This window comes from Uloborus diversus, chromosome 3 (assembly GCF_026930045.1).
Source record: "Uloborus diversus isolate 005 chromosome 3, Udiv.v.3.1, whole genome shotgun sequence".
Taxonomy (NCBI): domain Eukaryota; kingdom Metazoa; phylum Arthropoda; class Arachnida; order Araneae; family Uloboridae; genus Uloborus; species Uloborus diversus.
In genome coordinates, this window is record NC_072733.1 from 201,377,914 (window position 1) to 201,403,931 (window position 26,018).

General features: G+C 36.2%; 1 protein-coding gene across 4 annotated transcripts in view; it reads left to right on the top strand.

The window, feature by feature from the left end:
• Positions 1 to 26,018, top strand: part of LOC129219381 (tetraspanin-11-like) — a 165,952-nt gene that overhangs the window by 108,767 nt on the left and 31,167 nt on the right. For all 4 annotated transcript variants that reach the window (XM_054853758.1, XM_054853759.1, XM_054853757.1 and 1 more), the window contains 2 exons: positions 7,245 to 7,316; positions 25,786 to 25,977. In XM_054853758.1, coding sequence (XP_054709733.1) covers positions 7,251 to 7,316; positions 25,786 to 25,977 — 258 coding nt within the window. In that variant the 5' untranslated portion in view covers positions 7,245 to 7,250. The remainder of the gene's footprint in view (positions 1 to 7,244; positions 7,317 to 25,785; positions 25,978 to 26,018) is intronic.

Below are 26,018 nucleotides of genomic sequence, written 5' to 3' on the forward strand. Positions count from 1 at the left end.
ATACACTTGTTTGTTATTGATGTTAAGTTCAGTTGCGCAAAAATACAAAACATTCGTACTGTACTCTATATATATTTTCACTGTTTGCAGAAAGTGTTATGCATCAATACAGTTAAAAATTTGAGATAGGACAATTTTTACCTGATTTGTCCCCCATTTTAGTCTTTTTGCGGTTATCCGCGATTTTTATTATCCGCGGCACTTGTGCCACTCAATTCCGCGGATAATAAAAATCGCGGATAACCGCAAAAAGACTAAAATGGGGGACAAATCAGGTAAAAATTGTCCTATCTCAAATTCTTAACTGTATTGATGCATAACACTTTCTGCAAACAGTGAAAATATATATAGAGTACAGTACAATGTTTTGTATTTTTGCACAACCGAACTTAACATCAATAACAAACAATGTACGATGAAGAACGCAAAAAAAAAAAAAAATAATAATAATAATAATAATAATAAAATTAAATCAAATCAGTCAATCAAGCAAAAACAACTGAGTGTAAATTTACAATTTTTCAAAAAAAAAAAAAAAAAAAAAACAGCCACTGGTATTCGCTTTTTACTGCGAAAATACATGTTCGTGATTGTTGATTGATTCGCGGATAATCCGCCCCGCGGATAAACCACTCGCGGATAATCGAGAGTCTACTGTAAGTGGACATTTTCAAGTTTCGAGTAAAACGAGTTCAAAAATAACGTCCTAGGTAGGCTTTCATTGATTTTTTCTTTTTTTTTTTTTCAAAATCATGCTGTACAGCAGCACCTACCAAGGCTACTTGTACTATCTCTTGCTCCAAGACAGAGGAGAGATTCCCTTACTATTTTTACAGGTTATCTCCAAATTTTTAATTTTGCCACTTACATTCCTTTGCTTCTCACTGCCTCTTATTTATAAAGGGTGTCCTAAAATTAACGCAAGATTTGGATTTGCCGCCATTTTTGCAATAAATGGTTGGCAACCCTGAAAAAAGAGCAATTTGACAGCTGAGAGTTTAGGGTAATCAAAAATGGAGCGTTATACGATACAATAACGCGCTTTCATTATTGAACAATTGTTTCAAAAATAATGAAAGTTGAGGCTGGTCAAGCAGTTACTGTTATTGGCGCTCGGTATCGCAACACGGTAATGCACGGGTGGTTGTGGGCTTGTTGACATAGACCTTTGAATTCAAATAACCCCATAAGAAGAAATTTAAAAATGTTAAATCACACGATCTAGGGTGCCAATTCTGATCACCGAAATGAGAGAGTACGCGACCAGGAAATGCCTTATGCAGCAATTGAAATGTTTCACTCTCTCTAGCTGTATGGTACAATAACACCCCATTTTTACTAACAATAAACTCTCAACTGTCAAATTGTTCTTTTTTCATGGCTGCCAACAATTTATGGAAAAAATGGTGGCAAATTCAAATCTTGCGTTAATTTTGGGACACCCTTTATCTACAGTACAGGTATTTATTTCATCTCTGTAGCGTTCGGGCTATTAAGCTTTTGGCTTACGTGTGTTCGAATTAAAGAGATTCTGCTGTATTGTGTATCAACTTTTGAGCGAGTATTAGTCGAATGCACTAGTGACGAACTCTAATGTTACTAGAGCTTTCTGAACGTTGTATTTATGTTTTAATAAAAGCCCTGAGACAGTATTTTTCTTCTTTTTTTTTCCTCTCATTTTTTGCCGAGGTAAAAGAAATGAAAATTTTAGAGACGGTTTTCATTCTTTATATTGCATCTGCCGTTTTTATTACATCTGAAACAGAAATTTCACTCAAATTAAACTTTTGGTATATCTTTACGAATAATCTCAAAAACAATATCTCTTTTTTTTTGTTTCAAAATAAAATCAGGATTTAAGATAACCTGCTATTAGGCAACATGAAATAACTTCTTACCACTCAACTAATGTTAGTATTCATAATAAACTTTTTGTCCGTTTCTAGTTAGTTAATGAAGTTCTTAGGCTGAAAGAAGTGCAATTCATCAACTTTCAATCGCGAAAATTATCTTTCCCCTCCTCCTCACTGAAAAAAAAAAGGTACGGATAAAAGCTAAATCAAAACTCTTTAATAAATTAAGCAGCTAAATGATTTATTTTCCTTCAACTAATGTCAATCCAAAAAAAAAAAAAAATTTAGTGTACCACTTAAAGAGAGGAACTAATGAAGGACAGACTTGAAAAGCAATCATATTGGTACAAAATAAAATTCCAGTGATTTTTTATGTCTTTCAACGCATAAAAAGGCAAACTTGTTGTTTTTTAATGATGTCTTCTTTTTCTCATCATTTTGTTGAAATGGAACTTTTTATGCGAGAGTTTTGAATTTCTGACCGGCGAACTTGTGTGTGACGGAAGTGTTGTTTTGTGTAACGAAAAGTTGCACATGTTCTCTTCTCGCTTTCTTTCTTTTTCGTTGTTCATGGTTGCGTGTACAGCGTTGAGGAGGCGTGGCAATGCCCGAGTACAGCTGTTGGTTATCAACATACTGTAACGGATTCGGTGCGACTTCCACTTTCTTGAAATGAAGACACAGTTCTTGATAAAAACACAGGATATTTATTTACACTATGTACAGGAAAGATCTTCAACAACTGCTAAATTATTCATCAGCAATTAAGCAATTATCACACAACACCGTAAACTCAACGTTTACACACGTATTTACTTCCAAATACGAAAACAACACAGCGAAATGCCTCGCTATAAACAGAGCAAAATGCTCTCAGTTCGAAATATCAATCGAAACTAACTGTTTATCCATCGCTAACGGCTTATATACACCGAAAAGAATTTTCCACAACATTCTTACCTCTTCGCGAAATGCGTAGACCGTTATCAAATTTTATCAATGAAAAGAAAAGAAATAGGGGTCGTATACTTTAGCCATATGAAAAAGGGGTTGTATATTCATTACGGGAAACTATTTACAGGTTACGTTCCTACAATAATTACTATTTACAGGATTTGTAACAATACCAATCGTTGGAACATGTATGTACAACCAACGCATTTGGAATACTGTTTTGTGTTCTCGTTGTTTGTAATCTATTTTCTTCATTAAAATATACAATTTTGTTGCGGCTAGACCGTGAAAGGTCTTGGCCGGGACTCGATCCGAAGTCCGATAGGCTCGAAGGTTAGCGCTCTGCCGATGCCACTGTGATTGTCAGTCAAATTTCATTGTGCGGCAATATTAGTAAGTGTACGAAAACGATATTTTATCTTCTTAAAAACAAAGAAAATGATGCACAGTGACGCATATGTATGTAATTTTATGTAAATAATTGAATGATAAGCAAAATATACGCTTTTCAAAACTGATTAATGAATAATTTAAATATTTCCCTGCAATACAAAAGTTTCACTTTCACCGTGACCTTCTCTTGAGGTAAAAAACGTAGGTGGGATTTTCTGATGCACTTCGCTTCAGAAAATCCCACCACATAATAATAAAATTCATTGATTTTATTGATTTATTTATTTATTTTGCGCCTAAATATTACTACAATGTGTGTTTAACTAAAGAAAACTTTAACATACCAGAGAATATATAGATTATAATAACTTATTTTAGTATAAAAGCAATGCAACAATTTCTTCACGACGAAGTGCTGCTTTTCAAATGTAATATATTCTTATCGCTTCAACTCTTAAGCTTATACCGAGTTGCCATGCACGTCATGCTTGGCATAGGTGTGAAGGCGGTCGATTATGCACTGTTGGCGTACCGCGTCGGAATCACTTAAGCATCAACTCCCTTGGTGATGAAGTTTGACTGTTCATAAGTTGCAGTACTGACTGAAAAATCCAACATCTGATTGAAAAATCCAAAAAAAAAACAGATTCTACACATGTGACTAACATATGCTTCTGTGAAATACGAAATCAATCTCTTTGAAACGTTACTTCACAAAAAATGGTTATCTTCGTAAGTTACCACTGCGTTCCGCTGAGAGAGAAATACAACAAAAAAAATCTCTTCATTGCTTCCTTTCTTTTGACAATATTTCAAAAAAAAAAAAAAAAAAAGAAAGAAAGAAAGAAAGAAAAGAAAGGAAAAGAAAGAAATTTCAAACTAGTGATAATGATAAAAAGGAAGTAAAATATTTAATCCCTCAAAAATCATTAATTAAAAGTAGCATTTGCTACCGTCTTGCTCACAGCGGTCTTTCCTATACTTGGAGACCATCGACGATTATTTGCTAATTTATTTTCTATTTTATTAAGTAGAAATTAGTTTATTCTCAGTATTTTTTAAATTTTAATTTTGGAGAAAACTACAATTTTTATTGATACTTCTTGTTTTTTAGTTATCGTTTATTGAGTTACTTACTTAAATAAATAATTAAAACTTTATCCCCGTACTTTACGTCAATGTTCCTCGCGATAAAAGTTGTGTAAGCATTTAAAACTTTTTCGAAAATCGGGCGAAAATTGTTGTCCACAGAATTCTTTATTGATAACATACACCTATTTTCCCCCCACTTCACTAGCAAAGTGTTTGAAAAGTAACATTTATAACAAATTTCCCAAGATCTACCACACCTCTCAAACCAAAGCAATTAATGTTGCTCTCATGTCACGATTCGAAGCCTAAACGAGACGCTATTCAGTAGAATAAAGATGCTTGCAATACCTACTTGTAAGATAGAAATAGTGACGAAAGCGAAGTGCATCAGAAAATCCCACCTACGTTTTTTACCTCAAGAGAAGGTCACGGTGAAAGTGGGAAATACAAAACTGAGTCATTTTTCAAGTATTTGCTGTCGTAAAACAGGATTTTAAAACGTAACACTTTTCAAAGAAGTACATTAAACCATTAAGAAAGATTTTTACGACTGCTTGGAGGCAAAAGGTAGTCGGATTTCAGAGTTGTGAGGATTGAGTAGTTATAGATGCTATTAGCTTTTACATAAGCCTTAGACAAGCCTTTTCTTATGCATAGGAAGAAGAAAGTTCGAGAATTTCGTTGTGAAAGTATCATTGTTCTTTTGCAATGTAAGAATTTATACCGCACTCACAAGAGTTTACTGCTTCATTAGTAAATAATGTACTGAATGGAAAATATTACGTAAGTGCCTATTAATGTAGTGTTCTATAATCGTTTTGTAGTTGTTTTACAGCTATATTTAACTATTCAATAAAGGTCAACAGTACACAAGCAATTGAGTAATAATTTTTAATAATCTTTTGCTCTTCTCTGATTTTTCTTACGAAGCAAAAAAGAAAGAAAGAACTAAAATTAATACATTTAGTTATACGATTAATATATTTTTTCATTGATACATTTTTCTTCTTTTAATTATTTGGTTTTTCCATAATTTCTTCCAGGACAATCATATGCTGCAGTTCAAACGCAGACATTTTTAAACAGTTTTCTACTGGTTGCTGGTCCCTGATTGACTTCTAGAACTTAACCTCGGTTAAAATAAATAAGGGTGTTATTTTTTTTTTTTTTTTTTGAAGTCCCTAAAAGTTTTAAAATAAACCGTCGTGTGTTTTTAAGGATATTTGACATAATTTCAAAAATCTAAAGTGACCGGTCACTCTTGGCAATATAGTGCAGTATAGTGCATGGCAATTGAAGCCGTGGATAATGGTTGCAACAAAACTTCTCATGACGCAAATTTTGAAACAGTGTAAAAGATTGTAGCCATGGTAAGGGGTTAATTAGCTAATAACATCCAAACTTTAAAAAACCGCAATGAAATCGGAAACACGACGAAAAAATTTTACTTTCGTACAAAAAAAAAAAAAAAAAATCAATGAGAGAACCCACATTTATTATAGTATAAATTGTAAAGTACTGTATTCCTTGGATTATCAACATTCCAAAGTTCAGAATTTCATTGATAAACTTCGAAATACATGTAAACAATATTACTCGCAGTTTGCACTTTAATCACGCCGGTTTTTGAAAATAATTATTATGAAAGGAATTATAATCTTACTGTCATGCTCAACAAAATATTTATTTTGGGTAAAATACGTTTTGTTTGGAAAGAAAAATTGTCGAAGTGCAGCGATGGTTAAAAGTTTTTTTTCAACTGTTCTTGTTTTCATTTTTGCATCATATAATGATGCAATACAAATAGTGAATTAGTGTGAAACTTTCTGTCAGTCGTCATTTTTTTTTCTTTTTATCCAGGGAGTTCTGCATTTGTTCGTATCTTCAAAATGAAAAAAAAAGTACTAAATATTTAAAATAAAATGTTTCAATTGTCATTCCGGGAGGAGGGGGGGCATATATACGAGAAAACGAAAACGTTTGAGTGTAAGTAAATATTTCAACGCAAATCCACATATATCTATTCCAATGCAGTCAACAGCTATTCAATTTATCAGGTCAATTCCAGTTAATGGAATTGTTTCTATATTTTAAAGGAAGAAATTGAAGCTGAACGAATGCTTAAACATACTCTTGATCTTCGGGAGACGTATAAAATTATCCGCAAACAAAGCTCTTATATTTTTTAGCTTGATGAATATCATGCACTCATAGTATTCATATGATTAAAACCACTGATAAAAAGCGTAAACTACTTCTAGATGCTTAATGATCTAGGCCAGTGATTCTCAATCTGTGGGTCCACGGACAATTTGTGGCACCCAAGCAATTTTCATGTGGTCCTCGAACAGCTACTGAACATTAATAATATTTTTATAGTTGTAATTCAATTTATTGATGAAAATTTTTGGATTGTAATTTCTTATCTTATTTCATCTTATCTTCTTTAATCTGTTCTCATCTTATTTCACCTAAAATAATTGTTGTGAAAATATTGTTTCTATCGTATGTGGCCCGCTAAGGATTCGGAAGGGTACCAATTGGTCCAGTGAAAAGGTTGAGATCCACTGCTGTAGGCCAGTAGGATCAAGTAGGGTAAAATGAAGGCGACAAAAAGCAAACAGTGATTGCCAAACTTATTGTTTATAGGCATGCTGTTTTTTACAGGTAATTTCATCGTAAGCAATATGTACAAACTACTACATTATCTGTCAACATTCTCTTAGTACAAAGTGATAACATTTCTGATTTTATATTTGACAAATTCTTCGAAAATGATTCTTAACACGTGGGTAAATATCTCACATTTTTGTTCAGTTAGCTCAAAAGTGTTGCATTTTTTTCTATAACTTACTTCTGGCTGAATCCATAACAAAGTTCTTTGTTGTTGAAGATAATGCATTTACTTTTGGTAATATGTTTTGACCTAATTGTCTAAACTTTTAATTGTAGGTCTCCATGATGGTCGAAGGATGCGCCAAAGGGGTGAAATATGGCCTCTTAGTAGCCAACTTCGTCATTTTGGTAACATTTTAAGATTTTTGTTTTAGCTTATAACCAATGGTTTAGTAAAGGACTTTAATATTTATTTTTCACAGTGCACACAGGCAGTTATTATGTATTATGAGAACGTTGAAGTTGTCATGTGCTTACACATTTATTTATTATTTTTTTTTTTATAAAAGAACTGAAAATTTATCGTATAAATATATACATATATATGAGGCCCCTAGTTTCAAAACCGGACACTTGTAGAAAACCAAATTTTACAGGAGACGTAAAAGTCCGGTTTTGAAACTGAGGCAGACCTTCCCGCCCCATTTCAAGGGGGAAAGAAGCGGTTTTTGAACCTAATATTGAGCAGGCAAATAGGCCTTATGATTCTCTACAAGATTAACAAAAAAAAAAAAGAAAATCGAATTTTTTGCAAGTATCCGGTTTTGAAATTAGGGGCCTCATATAATATACAGGGTGTTCCGTTTTAACCTGCAAGACCTTTATTTTTGAAACCGTTAGCCGTAGAGGTATACTTCCAATTGCAAAAATGTTCAAAATCGGATACGGAGTTGAGATATTGAAAGTTTGAAGCTAAAATAAAAATGAGTCAAAAAACACAAAATTTAACTTTTTATACGAGCCCCAGGTCCCCTAACTAATATTCAGAGAAATAATCTCCATTGAAAACTATTACTAACACAATAAACTTGACATTTGTGCGACCAAAACTCAAGGAGATATTCCAGTTTAAAGTTTTAAGGGACCATACAAAAGATAAGATTGGAACTTATCGCTCTTTCAAAAGAATGACAGGTCGTCAAAGTAAGAAAAAACAAGATATTTATATTTTTCATTGCTATTCAAAAATAAATGCAAATGTTATGCCGTGATACGCAAAAACACACGAACACACCTCGAATAATTTGAAAAATCACACCCTATGCACACATGTAATTTTAAACACTTGTTAACCACTATATTTTCCCCCAAACGGTGTTATTGACGGCGAGTGAAAAGTGGTGAAGTCACAAAACGCTACGTTTCATATCTCGGTGAATATTGGTCGTACTAATTTCAAACTTTTTGCGTTGGAATTATTTTTCAATGGAGATCATTTCCCTAAACATAAGTTAGGGGACCTGGGACCCGTATAAAAAGTTACATTTTGTATTTTTTGACTCATTTTTATTTTTGCTTCAAACTTTCAATATCTTAACTCTGCATCTGATTTTGAACATTTTTGCAATTGGAAGTATACATCTAGGACAAACGGTTGCGAAAATAAAGGTTTTGCAGGTTAAAACGGAACACCCTGTATATATATATATATATATATATATAAAATTTTGTTAGAGATTACAAGTCGAGGATGTGTCCTTCGTTTAAAATAAATGTAAAGTTTTATAGATACATAACTTTGAACTATGTGCGAAATGTTCCATGAAATAAATTATTTTATTAAATGTATTAACAATTGAGGCGGTGAGAAGCAAATACATATAAGTGCCAAAACTAAAATTTTGAAGGTGACCAGTACAAATAATAGGGGAACCTATCCTCTGCTTTGTGGCAAGAGATGGTACCAGTAGTTTTTATGGATGCTGCTATACAGCATAATTTAGAAAAAGATTTCAATAAAAGCTTCCCTAGGATCGGAACTTTAAACGTGTTTTATGAAAAACTTTAAAAATTCCACTTACATCCCTATGCTTCTAACTGCCTCAATGGTGAATCAGAAAAATAAACTTTCTGAATGTATAAAAAGTTTCTAATTTTATTTCATAACGGCAAAGTGTTTCTAAAATTTATCACATTGCATAGAATATTATAATATCGAACGAGATTTCAACAAGCTCAATTAAACAGTCAAGAGTAACTTGCTAACGTAACTTCAGAATCATTGGATTGTTCAATATGCTGTTAACAGTGTTGCTAACTCATTTCATAAAATAAAAAGTAGAAAAATATAACTATAACCTTACCTGGAAGTGCAGCAGTGGGACTTTTAGTTTCTTTTGAAGTCGAATATTCTTAAAAATATATAGTGTAAAGTTAGTCCACAAGATTAAAAGTTACCCTAAATACTTACCCTAAATATAATGAATTAATATTTTGTTGCGGAAACCTGGGGTCGTCTACAAATGATGTCACGCTTTGAGAGAGGTCCATGAAATTATGACAGTTTGAGGCAAGGGAAAGGAGTAACTACACTGTTAAAAATTCAGGAAGATTTTCTGGTAATTGTTACTGTAAAATGACGGACTAACGCATAGCTGATTTTTACGGTAATTTATACCGGAGAAATAAGCGATCCCAGGGCCAATTGGTTGCTGCGGCCTACCGAGGATACCGTAAAATTTTACAGTAACATTTGACTTTTACGGTAATAGTTACTGGCAACATGGATGCCAGTAACAATTACCGTAAATTTTCCGGAAAATTTTTAACAGTGTAGAAGTAGGGGAGCACATATTTTGGGTCAAATAAAATGTTTTTTTGTAACGATATATTTATGTAATGCACCATAGGGGAGAGGGTAAGGTGAAGTATGACAAAAGAGCCAGGGGTCAAATATGTTGAATGAAAATGTGGCATCATTTATGGACAGCACTATAGAACAAAATTTCTTTCTTTCTTTTTTTTTTTTTTTTTGAACTTTTAATGCGATTTAAGAGAACAAACGATGTAACTTTTATATTCCTAACAATATGATATGCAGCCTGTTCATGCATTAAAATATCTGCTGTACGAGTAAATTACTGTCAAAAGTCTATCATTAAAAGCCTCAAAATGAGTATGAAATGTTTCAATATCGCAAATTATTTTTGCTGAACTTTCATCAATTTTTGATGCATACCATTTTGAAAGACAGACCTATTTTCCCTTGTTGTTCAAAATATTTTATGCAGACTAAACTAGACTGTTTACTCTCGTGCTCTCCCTTCATTAATTCTTGCAATTGCTTTAGCAAAACAAGAACGTATTTATAATAGAATTGCTACAAAATTAATCGTTTGGACGTTGGTTACGAGTTAGTAATATTAACTGCAAATGCGTGAAAACTTCGCTTCTAGCAAATGATGCGGTCTCCAATCTCTCAGGACATGAATCTACAAATAGTTCACTCCATATTATCCACGCCCGTCTCTTGCATATTTGAACACTTTGCCCCGCCTCGATTCCCTCTTGCCATTTCGGTATCGATTAAGTATCTTAATCCGAAGAATACCATTATGTATTAAAGAAACTTGATTGACCAAACTGTCACGTACGGGATGCGTTACGTAAAACTTACATCGTACGAAAAAATTATTTAAAAAAACGCATTTTTTACGCAAACAAGGAGGATTTTTGAAAAAAAAAATTGCTTGATTTTGCGAGTTTTTTAATTTTCCAAATGCATTTAAAGTTCAAATCTCCGCGTAACTAGTAGTCGTTTACGTATTGTAAAGTTACGTAAAAACGTAAGTCCTTGATGAGGAAAATTAATCTAAGACAGAAGCATTATAAAACTTCTGTATACGCGTGTTTTGGAGTTAACAAGAAACTACTTTGTTTTTAATGGAAAAATGCTTGGAGCTTTAAGGCGCTAGAAGCTCGATCGTTTTAACTTCGGAACACATAGTATATGCAATATATATTAAATTCTTACGTCACAACATTGCTCTATCACATTTAGAGCTTAGCATATTTACTTGAATATAAAGCCCACTTTTTTCTCAAAACTTGTGCACTTGCAGATGTATGAGGGTTATAGTCGATTCTTTACTCGTTAAAAGAATAAATTGAAATAAAATATTTAAAAAAAAAAACCTCTAAAGATTTAAATAAGCAATATCGCTTTAAAAATTTAATAAAATCGAAAAGAAGTCGATAATAAATATTCAAAAAATAATGCCTTCAAAAGGGCCAATTTTATGCCAGCTCTGTGCCACGTCATCTTTTTAGACTTTAACAGTTACGTACGGCTGTTAAAATGTAAATAGAGCTTCGAAAAGAGTTTGCTGCGCAGTACTGTCATGTAGAATGCGCTGTCTGTAACCTTCTTTTCGTGATAACCAAAAGATTGAATGTGAACACAGCGCTTCATTGTTTCTGAATTGTCGGAAAAGTCTCCTGTGAAACAACTATTTCCAAGTGTTTTAAATTCAGCAGTTTCATAATTGAACATTTATAACAAGGAATGAGGCTTAGGTGCGTATTCCCCTTAAAATGCTTTAAAAAATCATCAAAAACTGCTTTTTGAGGGTGGTTTACTTTTTTTTTCATTTATATTTTGGTGTAAAACCAGAGTATCGGACTCACTCGTATATGTCCCATATCCAAACATATGTGCACGTTGTATGAAAAATCTTTTAAGAAAAAGTGTTGGAAGTGTCTTACGTTGCATACGAGTCGTATCGCAGATCTTCAGTAAAGAAACATGCATTATTTGTATTTATTCAAGTTACATTCACAGATGTAATTGAGCTTAAAAATGAAATTAATTATGTTTATAAAAAGCATTAATGGGCGATTCTCGATAAAATGTCCCGTGCGTAACGCTAAGTTTTTTTTATTTTATTCAAGTAACTATTAATTAAATATGAGATTAAGTGTTATGCGTTGACAGTATATTAAAGCATGTATTATTCCCCAACAGCATTATTTTTTTGAAGACTTTATTTAACTGGAAAAAGTAAAAAAACTTAGCGTTACGCACGGGACAATTTTTCGAGAATCGCCCTAATGTATACAGTTGGCTCTCTGTTTAACGACTTTCAAGGGGCCACAAAAAATCGTCCTTAAGTAGAATTCGTCCTTAAATAACATGGTTTTAAAACTACAGTGGAGCATCCGGGACCGTGAAAAGCCGTCTTTGAAAAGAGAAAGCTGTTAAATAGAGCGTTGTTCAATAGAAAGCCAACTGTATTTATATTTCTGGCGATGCTACGCCTCAACTGTTTATCATGTTATGATAATATCAAAAAGGAATATATACGTAAGATGCTATTCGATTTTTGGTGAATTCTTGAAATCTTTATTAAGAGTTTAAATAAAAAGTTTAGTAATTAAATGTCTTTTTTATTCCATCAAAATCTCGAGAAAAAAAGAAAAAAAAAAAAAAAAAAAGATTGACATGGAAAGCCCTCTTTTGGTACAGATTTCAATTATGAACCTCTTTGACAAAATTATGCCAGTGAGAGCTTAAAATGTGTTTGATCGAAAAAAAAGAGGTGGCAGAAAGGTGAATTATGTAGATGTACGATAACAATGTTACCCGAGAAAGTTCTCTTCTTTACTTGGATTTTACCACGGTAAGACTTTTTTGAGATGTGGAGTTAGTTACATTGGGTACCATTCTCATTCAGTTACCTAAAATAATGAGATATTAGATAGGGTAGACCGGAGCACATTTACGCGGATTTTTTTTCAATGAATTTTCCAATTTTTATGTTTTAACTTAGGAAATTTTAGACATGGCGAACTTATAAAGCAGTTGATGGAGTCAAAATTGGTATATTCAGTTGTTGCTCTGATTGTGCTTTAACCGTTCAAAAAATATATTTGAGTCCAAGTCGATTGCTTAAACTTGCCTCGACACGGAGCACGTTTACGCATATTTATTTCGACACCTAAGGTGGTTCTGTTAGTGTTTTGAACATAATGTCTTACCATCGATAAAATAAAGCAAATTTATTGCAGACTGAATTATGTATAAAGTAAAAGCTGAATGGGGATGAAGACAGCACTACATGATTGTAACCTATAAGATACGAATTTGTGACTCAATTTTTAAAAAATAGTGATTTTCAAAACTAAATAGCCTGAAAATGCTAAAAAGGTTTGAGACAGTTTGGAGCGGAAGAAGCGTCAGGGCACATTTAGAAGTAAGAACGTGCGTAAAGGGGCTCCGACGTCAACGCGTAAACTTGCCCCGTCGCCAAATTCAGATTTATTTTTGACGTAAAAAAAAAAAAAAAAAAAAACTAATAACATTTCAGTTCATACAAGTACAATTCTCAAAAAAGGATAAAAATCTGCTAATCTTTATATATTTGTTCTTCTTTAACTAAGTATTATTTATTCACAATAACCTTCAAAACGTTCAGCACGAAATTTACTCAACTTGGTAGAAAACATATTATTATATCTGCATGCTAGACCGACGCTCGACTGATGCTCAAAAACTTGTAAAAATATGTGCTACAGAGCAGCATCAATCTGCTACGACTGTTGGCTCTCCAGGTATAATTCGTTTTGAAACAAGGGCACTGCGTAAACGTGCCTCGGTCTACCCTATGCTTAAAAATTTTAAAAAAGTGGCACAAAGTTGGCGCACTTGGCTGTATTATAAAATGAAAAATTTGCGCCTTTGTCTGTCTGTCTGTATCTAATAATTTTTGAGAGCATTGCTATTTTCGTCACAACAGAAATTGAACAAAACTACATTTTGTTCGAAAGATCATCGTCAGAATACCTCAGTCTCATGTTTCACTCTTTTTTTTAATTCAATCTTTTTTTCTTAAATTTTAAATTAGTTCAAAAAACTTTAAGGTTTTCTGATACAGCTACATAAAGAATATTCTTTCGGCTGTGAAATAGAGGGATTTGCTTCGAACAAATTTTATCACGGACTGTTTTTACATAAAATCTGGGCATCACAGGATATTTTCGATTGGCCATTTTAAACTATGTTTTGATCAGTTCAGCAATGTGTAACAGTTCAGCCTAAGGTTGAAATTCAAAGGCTTTTAGCTAAAAACTACTGGCGCTATCTAAGATTTCAGTTACATATTCTTAGCGTTTTGTCGCTAGATTTTGAGAGCAATATTTAATCAAAAGAAAAAAAAATATCCCGTTGTTTTAAAGTCGATGTGCAAATTAGCCATTTGAACTGACAAAATTCTGAGTTTGGGGCTTCATGAAGGAAGAAAACCGCAAATAATTGTATATTAGATGCAAAATAATTGTTATGAAGTGCATTCTTTTTCATTCTCAATTTTTATTATTATTCACATTAGTTATTTCTTCGTAAACGATTGAAAAATAAAACTGATATCCTTTTTTCTTTCTTAGTCTTTTCTTTTTCATTAAATAGATAAATACCACTTCATGCGCGTTTATATTGTTTTTTTTTTTTTTTTTTTGGAATATTCATGCACCCATTAAAGAAAACGCTGCGCTAAAATATTTTTTCTCTCTCTTAAATTAATCAATTTCATAACTGAGTCATTTTTTTTTCTGTTATTTAATATTGTGTTAGTTTCTCCTACATTGATCCATACACACAACGATATGCTGTATTTCAGCGAATATTGAAAACCTTTTATTAAAACCTTGCCAGTTCAAATTTGCAAATGAGCTCTTGCCCTTGAAATTATCGTTTTGCTGGGAAATGGTTTTGAGGAAACTTTCGGGTTATGTCTTAATGGGCGCTTTGGAAGGAAGAAAAGAGGAAAAACTAATTCTATGGAACGAAGATATTGTTTGTAAATTAAGAAATTTTAATGTAATTTTGCAAATGCTTTTTTTAGGACTTAATGTTCGTTTTACGGAGGAAGCTGTAACTAAAATATTTTCCCCGCAAACTTGGTAGGTATTTTCACCGTAATAGAGAAAGTAAAATAGATCGATATAGTTTGATGGGGGGGGGGGGGGGTATGGAAAATCATTGACGGGAAATAAAAGTGGCAAAAACGTAACGAATGCTATTGAACATTTTCATATACACTGGCCTCAAAAAGTTAAGGTACAACATGTTTTTCGAAACTCACCATTAAAAAAATAGCAGTAACAATCAAATGCATAGTTTGCATGAATGATAATAACGAACTTTAAAACCATTTATTAAAAAAAAGGTTGCTAACACTTTTATTTTATAGAAGAGAATATGTTTTTGCGAGTGAGAAAAATATATGCAAATATAAAGCTTTCGTACTTTTGTGTGTAAGTTGTGTTGATTTTCAACTGTTGTCGGCAGTTTCGATAACAATAGTCAATAGAGTTTAGAAAATGTCTCAGAGGCGTCGTTTACCCGATTCGTTAAGGTAGATGGCTGTTAGATGGATGGAAATGGGATTGTCGCAGGCTGATGCTGCTAGACATCTCAAGGTGTATCGTAGTGGGGGCATTCCAAGGTATTTTTGACATTTATCTAGAGTCCGTAACGTGACCTTTTTTGCCATAACTTTTTACTTTACCGTTTGATTTGCAAATTATTTTAATTTGAGCTGGTGTGTTGGTAGGAAAAGATCAAAATAAAATAATATGCTAATCAAACAGTAAATTAAAAAGTTATGGCAAAAAAGGTCACGTTACGGACTCTACATAAATGTCAAAAATACCTTGGAATGCCCCAGTGTCGTTCTGCGACTTTAGAATCGATACCAATTCGAAGGTTACGTGTCCAGAAGACCTGTTCCAGGCCGACCACGAACTAAAACACCTGCAGAAGACCGTTTTCTAGTTCTTTCGGCCCGAAGGAGAAGAACCACTACTGTGTTGCAGCTCGTTTCAGACCACTTTGTAGCATCAGGACGAAGAATCTCTGCTACTACGGTGCGAAATCGTCTTCACAGTGCAGGTCTCGATGCAAGACGACCAGTTGTCTGTGTTCCGTTCAACGAACCACAGCGAAGGATCCGCTTATGCTAGGCAAGATATCGTGTTTCCTGGACCCAGCAGCAATGAGCTTCTGTGCTGTACCCAGACTAGTCCAGATTTATATTAGAGAGTGATTTAGGGCGTCTACTGATCTGGAGGGAACAGCGCAATAGATTCCATCAATCCAACACTGTTGAAAGACCACAGTTATAGAGGTGGTGGAATCATGGTTTGGGCAGGGATCTCGCTCGGTGGTCACACTGGCCTGCATGTGTTCCATGGATGAACTCTGACTAGTCTGAGATATCGGGATGAGATCCTTGATCCATATGTCCGCCCATATGCTGGTGCTATTGGTAATGACTTCATTCTGATGAATTAAAATGCACGATCTCACCGAGCTCGGATTGTTGAAGAGTATCTTGAAGATCACGGTTTGGGTACGAATGGAATGACCAGCTCGATCTCCAGACCTGAATCCGATAGAACATCTTTGCGACCATCTTGGCAGACATGCTTTAAATCCTTCTCCATGGTCGTTACATGAGCTGGAACATGGCTTACCCTGTGTCTGGTCTTCCCTTCCTATTCCGGGGTCCGGCAACTTAATAAACAGCATGGATAATCGATGCCGCCAATGAACTCAAGTTAGGGGATACATTCCTTATGAGAACCTATTTTTGTATTGTTTCTATGAGATTTTACTACATAACACAGTGATGTTCTGTTTTCTTCAAGAATGGACTTATCCGCAAAGAATGCTTTTTTTGTTATAAATCGTTTTTGCAATACACTTATTCGAATTTCTGTGATGCATTCAATAAAAAACCATTTAATGCACATATCCTCCAAATTTTGTTTCTACATTCATTCATTTGCAAACTAGCCTGCGTGCCCGGCGTTGCACGGGCTACTTAAAAAATGAAAGAGCTGTTCAATTGATGTTTATGTATCATTCTGACATCAGTTTCTAAAGCGCTAAGGAGTAAATAATTACGCGTAATGCAAGGTTTGAAAAACACCAGTAGAGCATATTTTTGGCAAAAACCTCTTTAAGGTTAATCATATTTATCAATAACACAAGTTATCAGTATTTTCAATTAGCACAAAAGATGAAAATATATGCATTCTCAACTATAATATGTGCTCACTTTAAACTGAATTAAATCTGATAGAATATATCTGAAATATTTATGTGCAATTACAATCAGCTTTTTACATAAAATGACACACACTTTTTTGTTGATTACGTGAAACTAAAGCACCAAGACTTATTAAATACCAATAAGCATTAATTTAATATCCAGCCATCAGATTCCAATTAAGCTTTAGCTAAAATCCTTAAAAACAATCTTTTTTGTTCAACTCTGTTTCACTTAAAGAAATCCAAACAATCTTAATTTAACGTGTTCTTTTAACGATACAAACTGTATTGCAAAAATCGAAACAGGAAGGAAAAAGAGATTTATTACAATTCGAAAACTCACCATTGTGACGGTAAAAAGTCCAACAAAATAAACATAATTAGTCGCACATCCTATACGTACCAAAATATGAGGCCTGTGAATGATAAACTTACACTACAATCAATAAACATTACTAAAGAAACATTTTTCATATGCTGAAAAGAGTTAAGAACGTTGAATGTGAAAAAATAAGAAAGGACAGACGATAAATGTCCGAATAGAGCAACCAATTTTAAACTAATTTAAAATGAAATTCTAGATGGAAACGTTGTTTTAAGATTTGGACAGCAGCCAAAAAAATCTTTTTTAAAACAATTTTTAGAATTTTATTTGCTCACCCATATGCAAAATGGCAACAGGAAAGAAATAAAAATTCCTGAATAACGTTATGTTAATTAACGTTTTAATTAATATCTCCGCTAATAAAAGTCGTACAATTATGAGATTGGTCCTATTGTTTTCTTTGAAAAATTTCGAATTGATCGGTATCTCGTTTGACTCCCGATTCGCAGTGGTTCTCGAGAAGATCGATCTTCAGACAGACAGACAGACAGACAGACAGACGGACGCGAACAGATTTTAATATTATAGTGGATTAGACGCAAAAACCGGTTGTACCTTAACTTTTTGAGGCCAGTGTAATATTGATTCATCGATATTCCTCTTTAAAATTATTAATCAAGAATATACTACACTTCCACGAAAAATAAAAAGACGGAGACTGCACATTCTTTTATGTTGAGAATTGTTTCTATTGCTTCATAATCTTATTGTTTTTCAAAATTTATCCTTATTGCACAAAATTTGTAAGAAACTGAATTTTTTGAATCTTTAATCTAGTTTCATAGTCTTCAATTAATTTATATACTGAAAATGCTTTTCGAGCTCATTTGAAAAAACATTTCACCCCAAAGTTGTCTATGAAGAAAAAGAAAAGAGAAAACTAAACCAACATATGAAAACTAAAACCATTTTATACCGACATAGTGTCACTGAACCCAAAAATTTCTGTGTTTTGATGTCTTCAGGTAACCGGTAATCTATCCGGTAAAACCACATGTAATGATACAGTCGGGAGATCCTGGAGTTACAAGCAAAGTGCCTCTTCAAGGGCGGATCCAGCTTCTGGTTTTGGGGGGAAAACGGGGATTGTATCATTTTCAACCACAAATGGGGCGAATTCTTTTTTGAAATGCAAGTCTCTAAAGGCAGCTTTTGGATACATTTGGTCGCTCTTGCGAATCACGTCCTCCATGTTCTCTGGATCCGTACTTATTTCGCTTCCAGTTTCAAGGCATCCAGATCGCTCAGGCACTTAGCTGGAGCCAAACCGATTCGTCCTGGAGTCTATATTGGCAGATGAAACACCCGCGTGCACTCTAATGGTGACCGATGCTTGTTAAATCCGTCATGGCCACAAAATCTTCCAAGTTCAAAGTGCAAGTCTGTGCCTTTTTGAGGTTCACTAGCCTCCACTCACCGGTGCATCTCCTGGGTGGTTGAGGGGGCGGGGACTTTTCCGGCTCCTCGTCCATGTCCTCCGGAATATACTTAATTTATACCAAACACTCTCGACTGTACAAAATCCTTTTTAGACAAAAACAGCATCCAGCACACATCATCTAGCATCGAAGCCCTGGCATTAATTTGAAATTTGACTTCTTAAATCTAAATTATGTTTTTCGCAATCATGATTGCGATAGGAGTCACTTGTAGAAACAAAAAAAAACTTAACGAGAATTTGAATTCAAGGTGTCAAAATTCAAAATAATGTCAGGGATTGGATGCTAGATGTTGTGTGCTGGATGTTTTTTTTTTTTTTTTCAGATTACCTCCTGCTTATTAATTCCTTGTCATATTAACAAAATCACTAACAGTTAGAATAATTTTACAATAACATTGTCCCTTTCATATAGAATGATTTCTGAAGACATCACTCGTTTTGTAGACTTTGTCATTCATTTTTTGTGCCATTGTACTATGTCATTCATTTCATATTGTTACAAATCCTGTAAATAGTAATTATTGTAGTAACGTAACCTGTAAATAGTTTCCCGTAATGAATATACAACCCCTTTTCATATGGCTAAAGTATACGACCCCCTATTTCCTTTTTGTTCATTGATAAAATTTGATAACGATCTACTATTTTCTAGAAGCGTGTGGAATATTTGAGAGATTTCTTTTTTGTGTATATAAGCCGTTAGCGATGGATAAGAAGTTAGTTTCGATTGAGAATTTGTACTGAGAGTGTGTATTAGCTCTGTTTATAGCGAAGCATTTCGCTGTGTTGTTTTCGTATTTGGAAGTAAATACGAGTGTAACCGTTGAGTTTACGGTGTTGAGTGATATTTGCTTAATTGCTGATGATTATTTTAGCAGTTGTTAACGATTTCTCCTGTACATAGTGTAAATAAAGCTCCTGTGTTTTTATCAAGAACTGTGTCTTCATTTCAAGAAAGTGGAAGTCGCACCGAATCCATTACAATTGGCGCCCAACGTGGGGCTACTTCAGGACTATCTTGCAGTAAGTGTGACTTTGGACATTTTTTCATAAAGACTTTTAAAATTTGGACTTTATTTTTATGGTGATTACTCGCGCAATGGATGAACAATTAAAACAACTGCTTGATGCAATCAACTCTGTGAAGAGTGATATGGCGGCTAATCAAGAACAATTAAAAAATGATATGGCGGCTAATCAAGAACAATTAAAAAATGATATGGCGGCTAATCAAGAACAATTGAAAAATGAATTGGCGGCTAATCAAGAACAATGGAAAAGTGATTTAATGGTGCTGAAAAATGATTTAGCTTCTAACCAAGAGGAAATTAAAAACGACCTTACTTCGGTAAAGACTGTGATGGAAAATAAATTTAATGAGATAGAGCATCGAGTTGATGCTTTTGATGAAAAATTTGAAACAGTAGAAAACCGTATCGCAACAGTTGAGAATCATGTAGATGAGAAAATTAAAAACATGGAAAGGAGATTGGCGACCGCGGAAAGCAGCTCTGTACAATTTGGCGCTCCCACATCGGTTGCTCGACCGTCCATTAAACTTGCCACATTTGATGGGAAAACTTCGTGGCAGGTTTACAAAACTCAGTTCATGATAGTGGCGGAAGCGAACGGATGGGACTCTGCTACCAAGGCCTGCCATCTTGCAGCATCCCTGAGAGGTGACGCAGCACACATTCTTCAGACCCTTTCGGACAGCCAGCGCCTGGATTTCGCCGCCCTCACAGCTGCGTTGGAGCTTCGCTTCGGTGAGAAGTGCCAGAAAGATTTCAGCCGACTCCAGTTGAAGTCCCGTTTCCAGAAAACCGGGGAAACCCTGCAAGAGCTAGCGGCGGACATCGAGAGACTGTCTCATCTTGCTTTTTGCGACTGTCCTGCGGATGTTCGAGACAACCTGGCACTCAACTATTACATCGACGGGGTTCGAGATCCGGAAATCCAGAAAGCTCTACGGATGGCGGATGTCAAAGACCTGAATTCTGCTGTTGTGTATGCGATGAAGTTGGAGGCCGCCCAGCAAGCAACCCGCAAGGATCGCCATTCAATCCGCGGCGTGAAAACTGATGAGCCTGATTCGGTTTCGTCACGCTTTGCTGAACTGGAAAAGCAAATAAAAGAAATTGCAGGAACCCTCAAAAGGATTTCGGCTCCCAAGGACCAAAATGGACAATCACTTAAGTGCTGGAAATGCGGCGGCGAGGGTCACTTACGAAGAAACTGTGAAGCTCGCCAAGAAACCAGAGGGAAGAGCACCTCTCCCTCTCAGGTCCAGGAAAACTAAGCCATGGCAATCTCGCGGGGCGGAGGTCGCCAAATTGGAATGAGCCCCATCTTAAAGTTTTCCAGATTTCATCGACGAGTGGCGGCAGTAATGGACTGTTTGTTTACGCATATGTAAACGGGTTTCCCTGCGAACTGATTATTGACACTGGAGCCAATGTTACAATCATTAGAACAGATGTGGCTCGTCAATTTGGACTCAACATTCTATGGACGCCGCCCTGCGTTACCCTCCAAACTGTGACAGGTGACAAGATCGAGATTGAAGGTAAAGTAAACTTAGAAATTGTATTTGGAAATGCCACTTACCATCATACGGCATTAGTTGCTGCTATCACAGACCCCTTCATTCTCGGATTGGACTTTTTAAAGAAGTATGACTTCAACCTCGACTTCAAGACCAATGAGCTGCACTCGATAAGAGAAGACATTGCCGTTTTCCCCGCAGAAAGTGATGTAAAATCCGCTCATCAAATAATAGCCCAAACAGATTTAAAGATTCCCTCAAGGTCAGAATCATTAATACCTGGCTCCATTGAAGAAAGCAATAGTTTTCGATTTGGACTCATTGAATACCCTAACCTAAGCAATAACCTAAAAGGAGTGCTGGTGGCATCTACGCTTGTGGACCTTTCTAAGGATGTAATTCCTGTGAGAGTCGCCAACGTAAGTGAAAGGCCAAGGAATGTCCGGAAAGGTGAAGTGTTAGCAACCTGTATTCCAGTAAACAGCATCATTAGAAGAATCAATTCCCCCGAGACTGTGTCTTCTGAGTCCTTGACATCGAAGTTAGTTGGGAGTGCGCCATTATCGAAAGACCAACAAACTGCTGCGGAACAATTGGTGGATGACTTCAAGCATCTGTTTTCATCAGCATCGGAGGATGTTGGCCGTACGAATTTTACGCAGCATCGGATTTACACTGGGGAACACCCCCCTATTAAACAGCATCCAAGACGACTACCATTCGCCAAGAAGGAAGAAGTTGAGACCCTCCTGAAAGAGATGAAGGAGAATGATGTAATCGAACCTTCATCCAGTCCTTGGGCTTCTCCCATCGTCTTAGTCCGAAAGAAAGATGGCTCCACCAGATTTTGTGTCGATTACCGACGGCTGAATGAAATCACCAAGAAAGACAGTTACCCTCTTCCACGGATAGACGACACCTTGGACACTCTTTCCGGACACAAGTGGTTTTCGACCCTGGACTTGAAGAGCGGCTACTGGCAGGTTGAGATACACCCTGAGGACCGAGAGAAGACAGCGTTTACAACTGGACAAGGCTTATGGCAATTTAAAGTGATGCCCTTCGGCCTCTGCAATGCACCAGCTACGTTCGAGCGTCTTATGGAGACAGTGTTAAGAGGACTCTCTTACGAATCCTGTCTGGTCTACTTAGACGATATCATCATCGTGGGACGCAGCTTCGAAGAACATCTGGCAAATCTTAGGAAGGTGCTGCAAAAGCTTAAGGAAGCCAATCTGAAGTTAAGCCCGTCCAAATGTAATTTGTTCCGCCGGGAAGTGAACTATCTTGGTCACATCATCTCTTCTGAGGGTGTACAAACCGATCCAGAGAAGGTATCTGCGGTCAAGAGTTGGAGTCGTCCCGAAAACATCCATCAGCTGCGAAGTTTCCTGGGGCTCTGCACGTACTATAGGAAGTTTGTGAAGGGTTTTTCCAACATTGCACGACCTTTGCATAAGCTGACGGAGAGCAAGCAAAAGTTTGAATGGTCCAAAGAATGCGAAGATGCATTTCTACGACTGAAGGAGGCTTTAACATCCTCGCCTATCCTCAGCCTGAAAAACCCTTCATCCTGGACACTGATGCGAGCAACGAGGGCATTGGAGCTGTTTTATCCCAAGAAATTGACGGCAATGAACATGTCATCGCTTACTGGAGCAAATGCTTATCAAAGTCGGAGCGAAATTACTGCGTCACCAGAAAGGAGTTACTGGCCATAGTGAAAGCTGTAGAACACTTCCATCATTACCTCTAAGGCCGAAAGTTTCTGCTTCGGACAGATCATGCCTCGTTAACTTGGCTTTTGAACTTCAAAAATCCGGAAGGCCAGATAGCCAGGTGGATACAGCGACTCCAGGAATATGACATGGAGATCAAACACCGAAAAGGGCTATCTCACGGTAATGCTGACGCTTTATCAAGGAGACCCTGTCCTGAGAACTGCCACTATTGTTCCCGAATCGAGAAACAGTATGGAACGACTAGCCCTACCGCCTATCAGGTGACAGTGACTCCAACATCATCAAAACCTGATCCATGGAGTGATGACCAAGTTCGAAAAGATCAACTTGAAGACCCCGACATAAAACCAATTTTGGAGTTCATGGAAAGTGACAGTCGGCGCCCTAGCTGGCAGGACGTTTCCATCTTCAGCCCTGCAACAAAAAGATACTGGGCTTTATGGAACTCACTCCAATTACGGAACGGGGTACTGTACCGAAAATGGGAATCTGACGACGGCAAAACATCTAGGTGGCAGTTACTACTTCCCCGATCAAGGATTTCAGATGTTCTGAAAGAAATACATAGTAGTGCGACTGGAGGACATTTTGGTGTGTTGAAAACCCTCAATAAAGTTCGGGAGCGCTTCTTCTGGAGCAAGGCGAAGGATGACGTGGAGAAGTGGTGCCATTCTTGTGACGCCTGTTCTGCTCGTAAAGGACCGAAGAAAAGAAGCAGAGGGAAGCTACATCTGTACAACGTTGGAGCTCCTTTCGAACGAATTGGGATCGACATCCTGGGTCCTCTACCAAGAACTGCTGATGGGAACAAATACATTCTTGTTTCCATCGACTACTTCACCAAATGGCCGGAAGCATATCCCATTCCAGATCAAGAGGCTACCACCGTAGCAGAGACTCTAGTCCAACATTGGATCTCGAGATACGGAACTTTTGCACGGATACTCGAGATACGGAACTCACCTTTGCAGATTCATTCCGATCAAGGGAGGAATTTCATCTCTGCTGTGTTTAAGGGCCTATGTCGGATTTTCGGAATTGAGAAAACTAGGACAGCACCACTACACCCACAATCGGACGGCATGGTGGAGAGATTTAACCGCACAATCCTGAATAATCTCTCGCTTATGGTATCCAGAAATCAACAGGATTGGGACAAGAAGCTACCGTTGTTCCTGCTGGCCTACCGCAGTGCTGTCCACGAGACTACCGGATTTGCCCCATCTCAGATGCTCTTCGGACGAGAGCTTCGGCTACCTTGTGATCTCGTCTTCGGTCGTCCTCCGGATGCGCCTGCATCGCCTGAGGAGTACATCCAGGATCTCCAGGCCCGGTTGGAAGACGTTCATAACTTCGCACGAGAGCGAATCAACATCGCGGCGGAGAAGATGAAGACCCGATACGACACAAGGTCTACTGGACATGAATTCAACGAAGGCGACAAGGTTTGGTTATGGAATCCCATCCGACGGAAAGGTCTGTCACCCAAATTGCAGTCGCATTGGGATGGACCCTACAAAGTCCTTAACCGACTAAATGACGTCGTAGTGAGGATCCAAAAATCACCTAATGCAAAACCCAGGGTTGTACATTATGATCGGTTAGCCCCATACTATGGCCATAGTTCATGAGTATTACGTAAACAACCATGGTTGATAACATAAAAGTTGTAGATAATTTTTTTTTTTTTGCTTTTAATGTTTAGTAATATTTCTTGTTGTTATTGTGTTTCCTATGCATTATTGGTTATTATTTAATGTGTATATTTGTAAACTTGTGATAGAAGTTTGGCACCCTTTCTGGGGATTGTACTGCCCGGGACGTGCAGTCCTTAGGAAGGGGGCAATGTTACAAATCCTGTAAATAGTAATTATTGTAGTAACGTAACCTGTAAATAGTTTCCCGTAATGAATATACAACCCCTTTTCATATGGCTAAAGTTTACAACCCCCCTATTTCCTTTTTGTTCATTGATAAAATTTGATAACGGTCTACTATTTTCTAGAAGCGTGTGGAATATTTGAGAGATTTCTTTTTTGTGTATATAAGCCGTTAGCGATGGATAAGAAGTTAGTTTCGATTGAGAATTTGTACTGAGAGTGTGTATTAGCTCTGTTTATAGCGAAGCATTTCGCTGTGTTGTTTTCGTATTTGGAAGTAAATACGAGTGTAACCGTTGAGTTTACGGTGTTGAGTGATATTTGCTTGATTGCTGATGATTATTTTAGCAGTTGTTAACGATTTCTCCTGTACATAGTGTAAATAAAGCTCCTGTGTTTTTATCAAGAACTGTGTCTTCATTTCAAGAAAGTGGAAGTCGCACCGAATCCGTTACAATATGCTGACACAGGCTCCGACTTCTACACGACGTCATTGTATGCTCATTTGGTTAATAGAAAATTACTGTATTCTTCTGATCCCTAATCTCTTCTCTTTCACCAACATTTAAGTACTAGATTTCACTATTATCAAAGTTACGAAAATTTTTTTTAATTCTTTGAGAATAAAGAATTATCAAATTAACGCCGGCTGCAAAAACAGTATGATAGCCATTTTACTGACATCAATTAATCAAAATGAAATGTAACCCATTTTTCAATTTAGAGAAGAATTCTTTGTAGTACTGAAATTTCTCATTTTATTTCTCTTGCAGTTCGGTGGAATCGTCGTATTCAGTGTCGGAATATGGACTCTGGCCGATCGATCGTTCATGGAAAGGCTATTGGGCAGCGATCTCTACGTCAGCTCCGCATCTATTCTCATTGCTACGGGCATAATTGTCTCTATCATATCTTTCCTTGGCTTCCTTGGAGCGATTAAAGAAATTAAGTGCATGCTGCTAACGGTAGGTATCTCTGCTAGGAGATAGACACATAGACAGGGTCG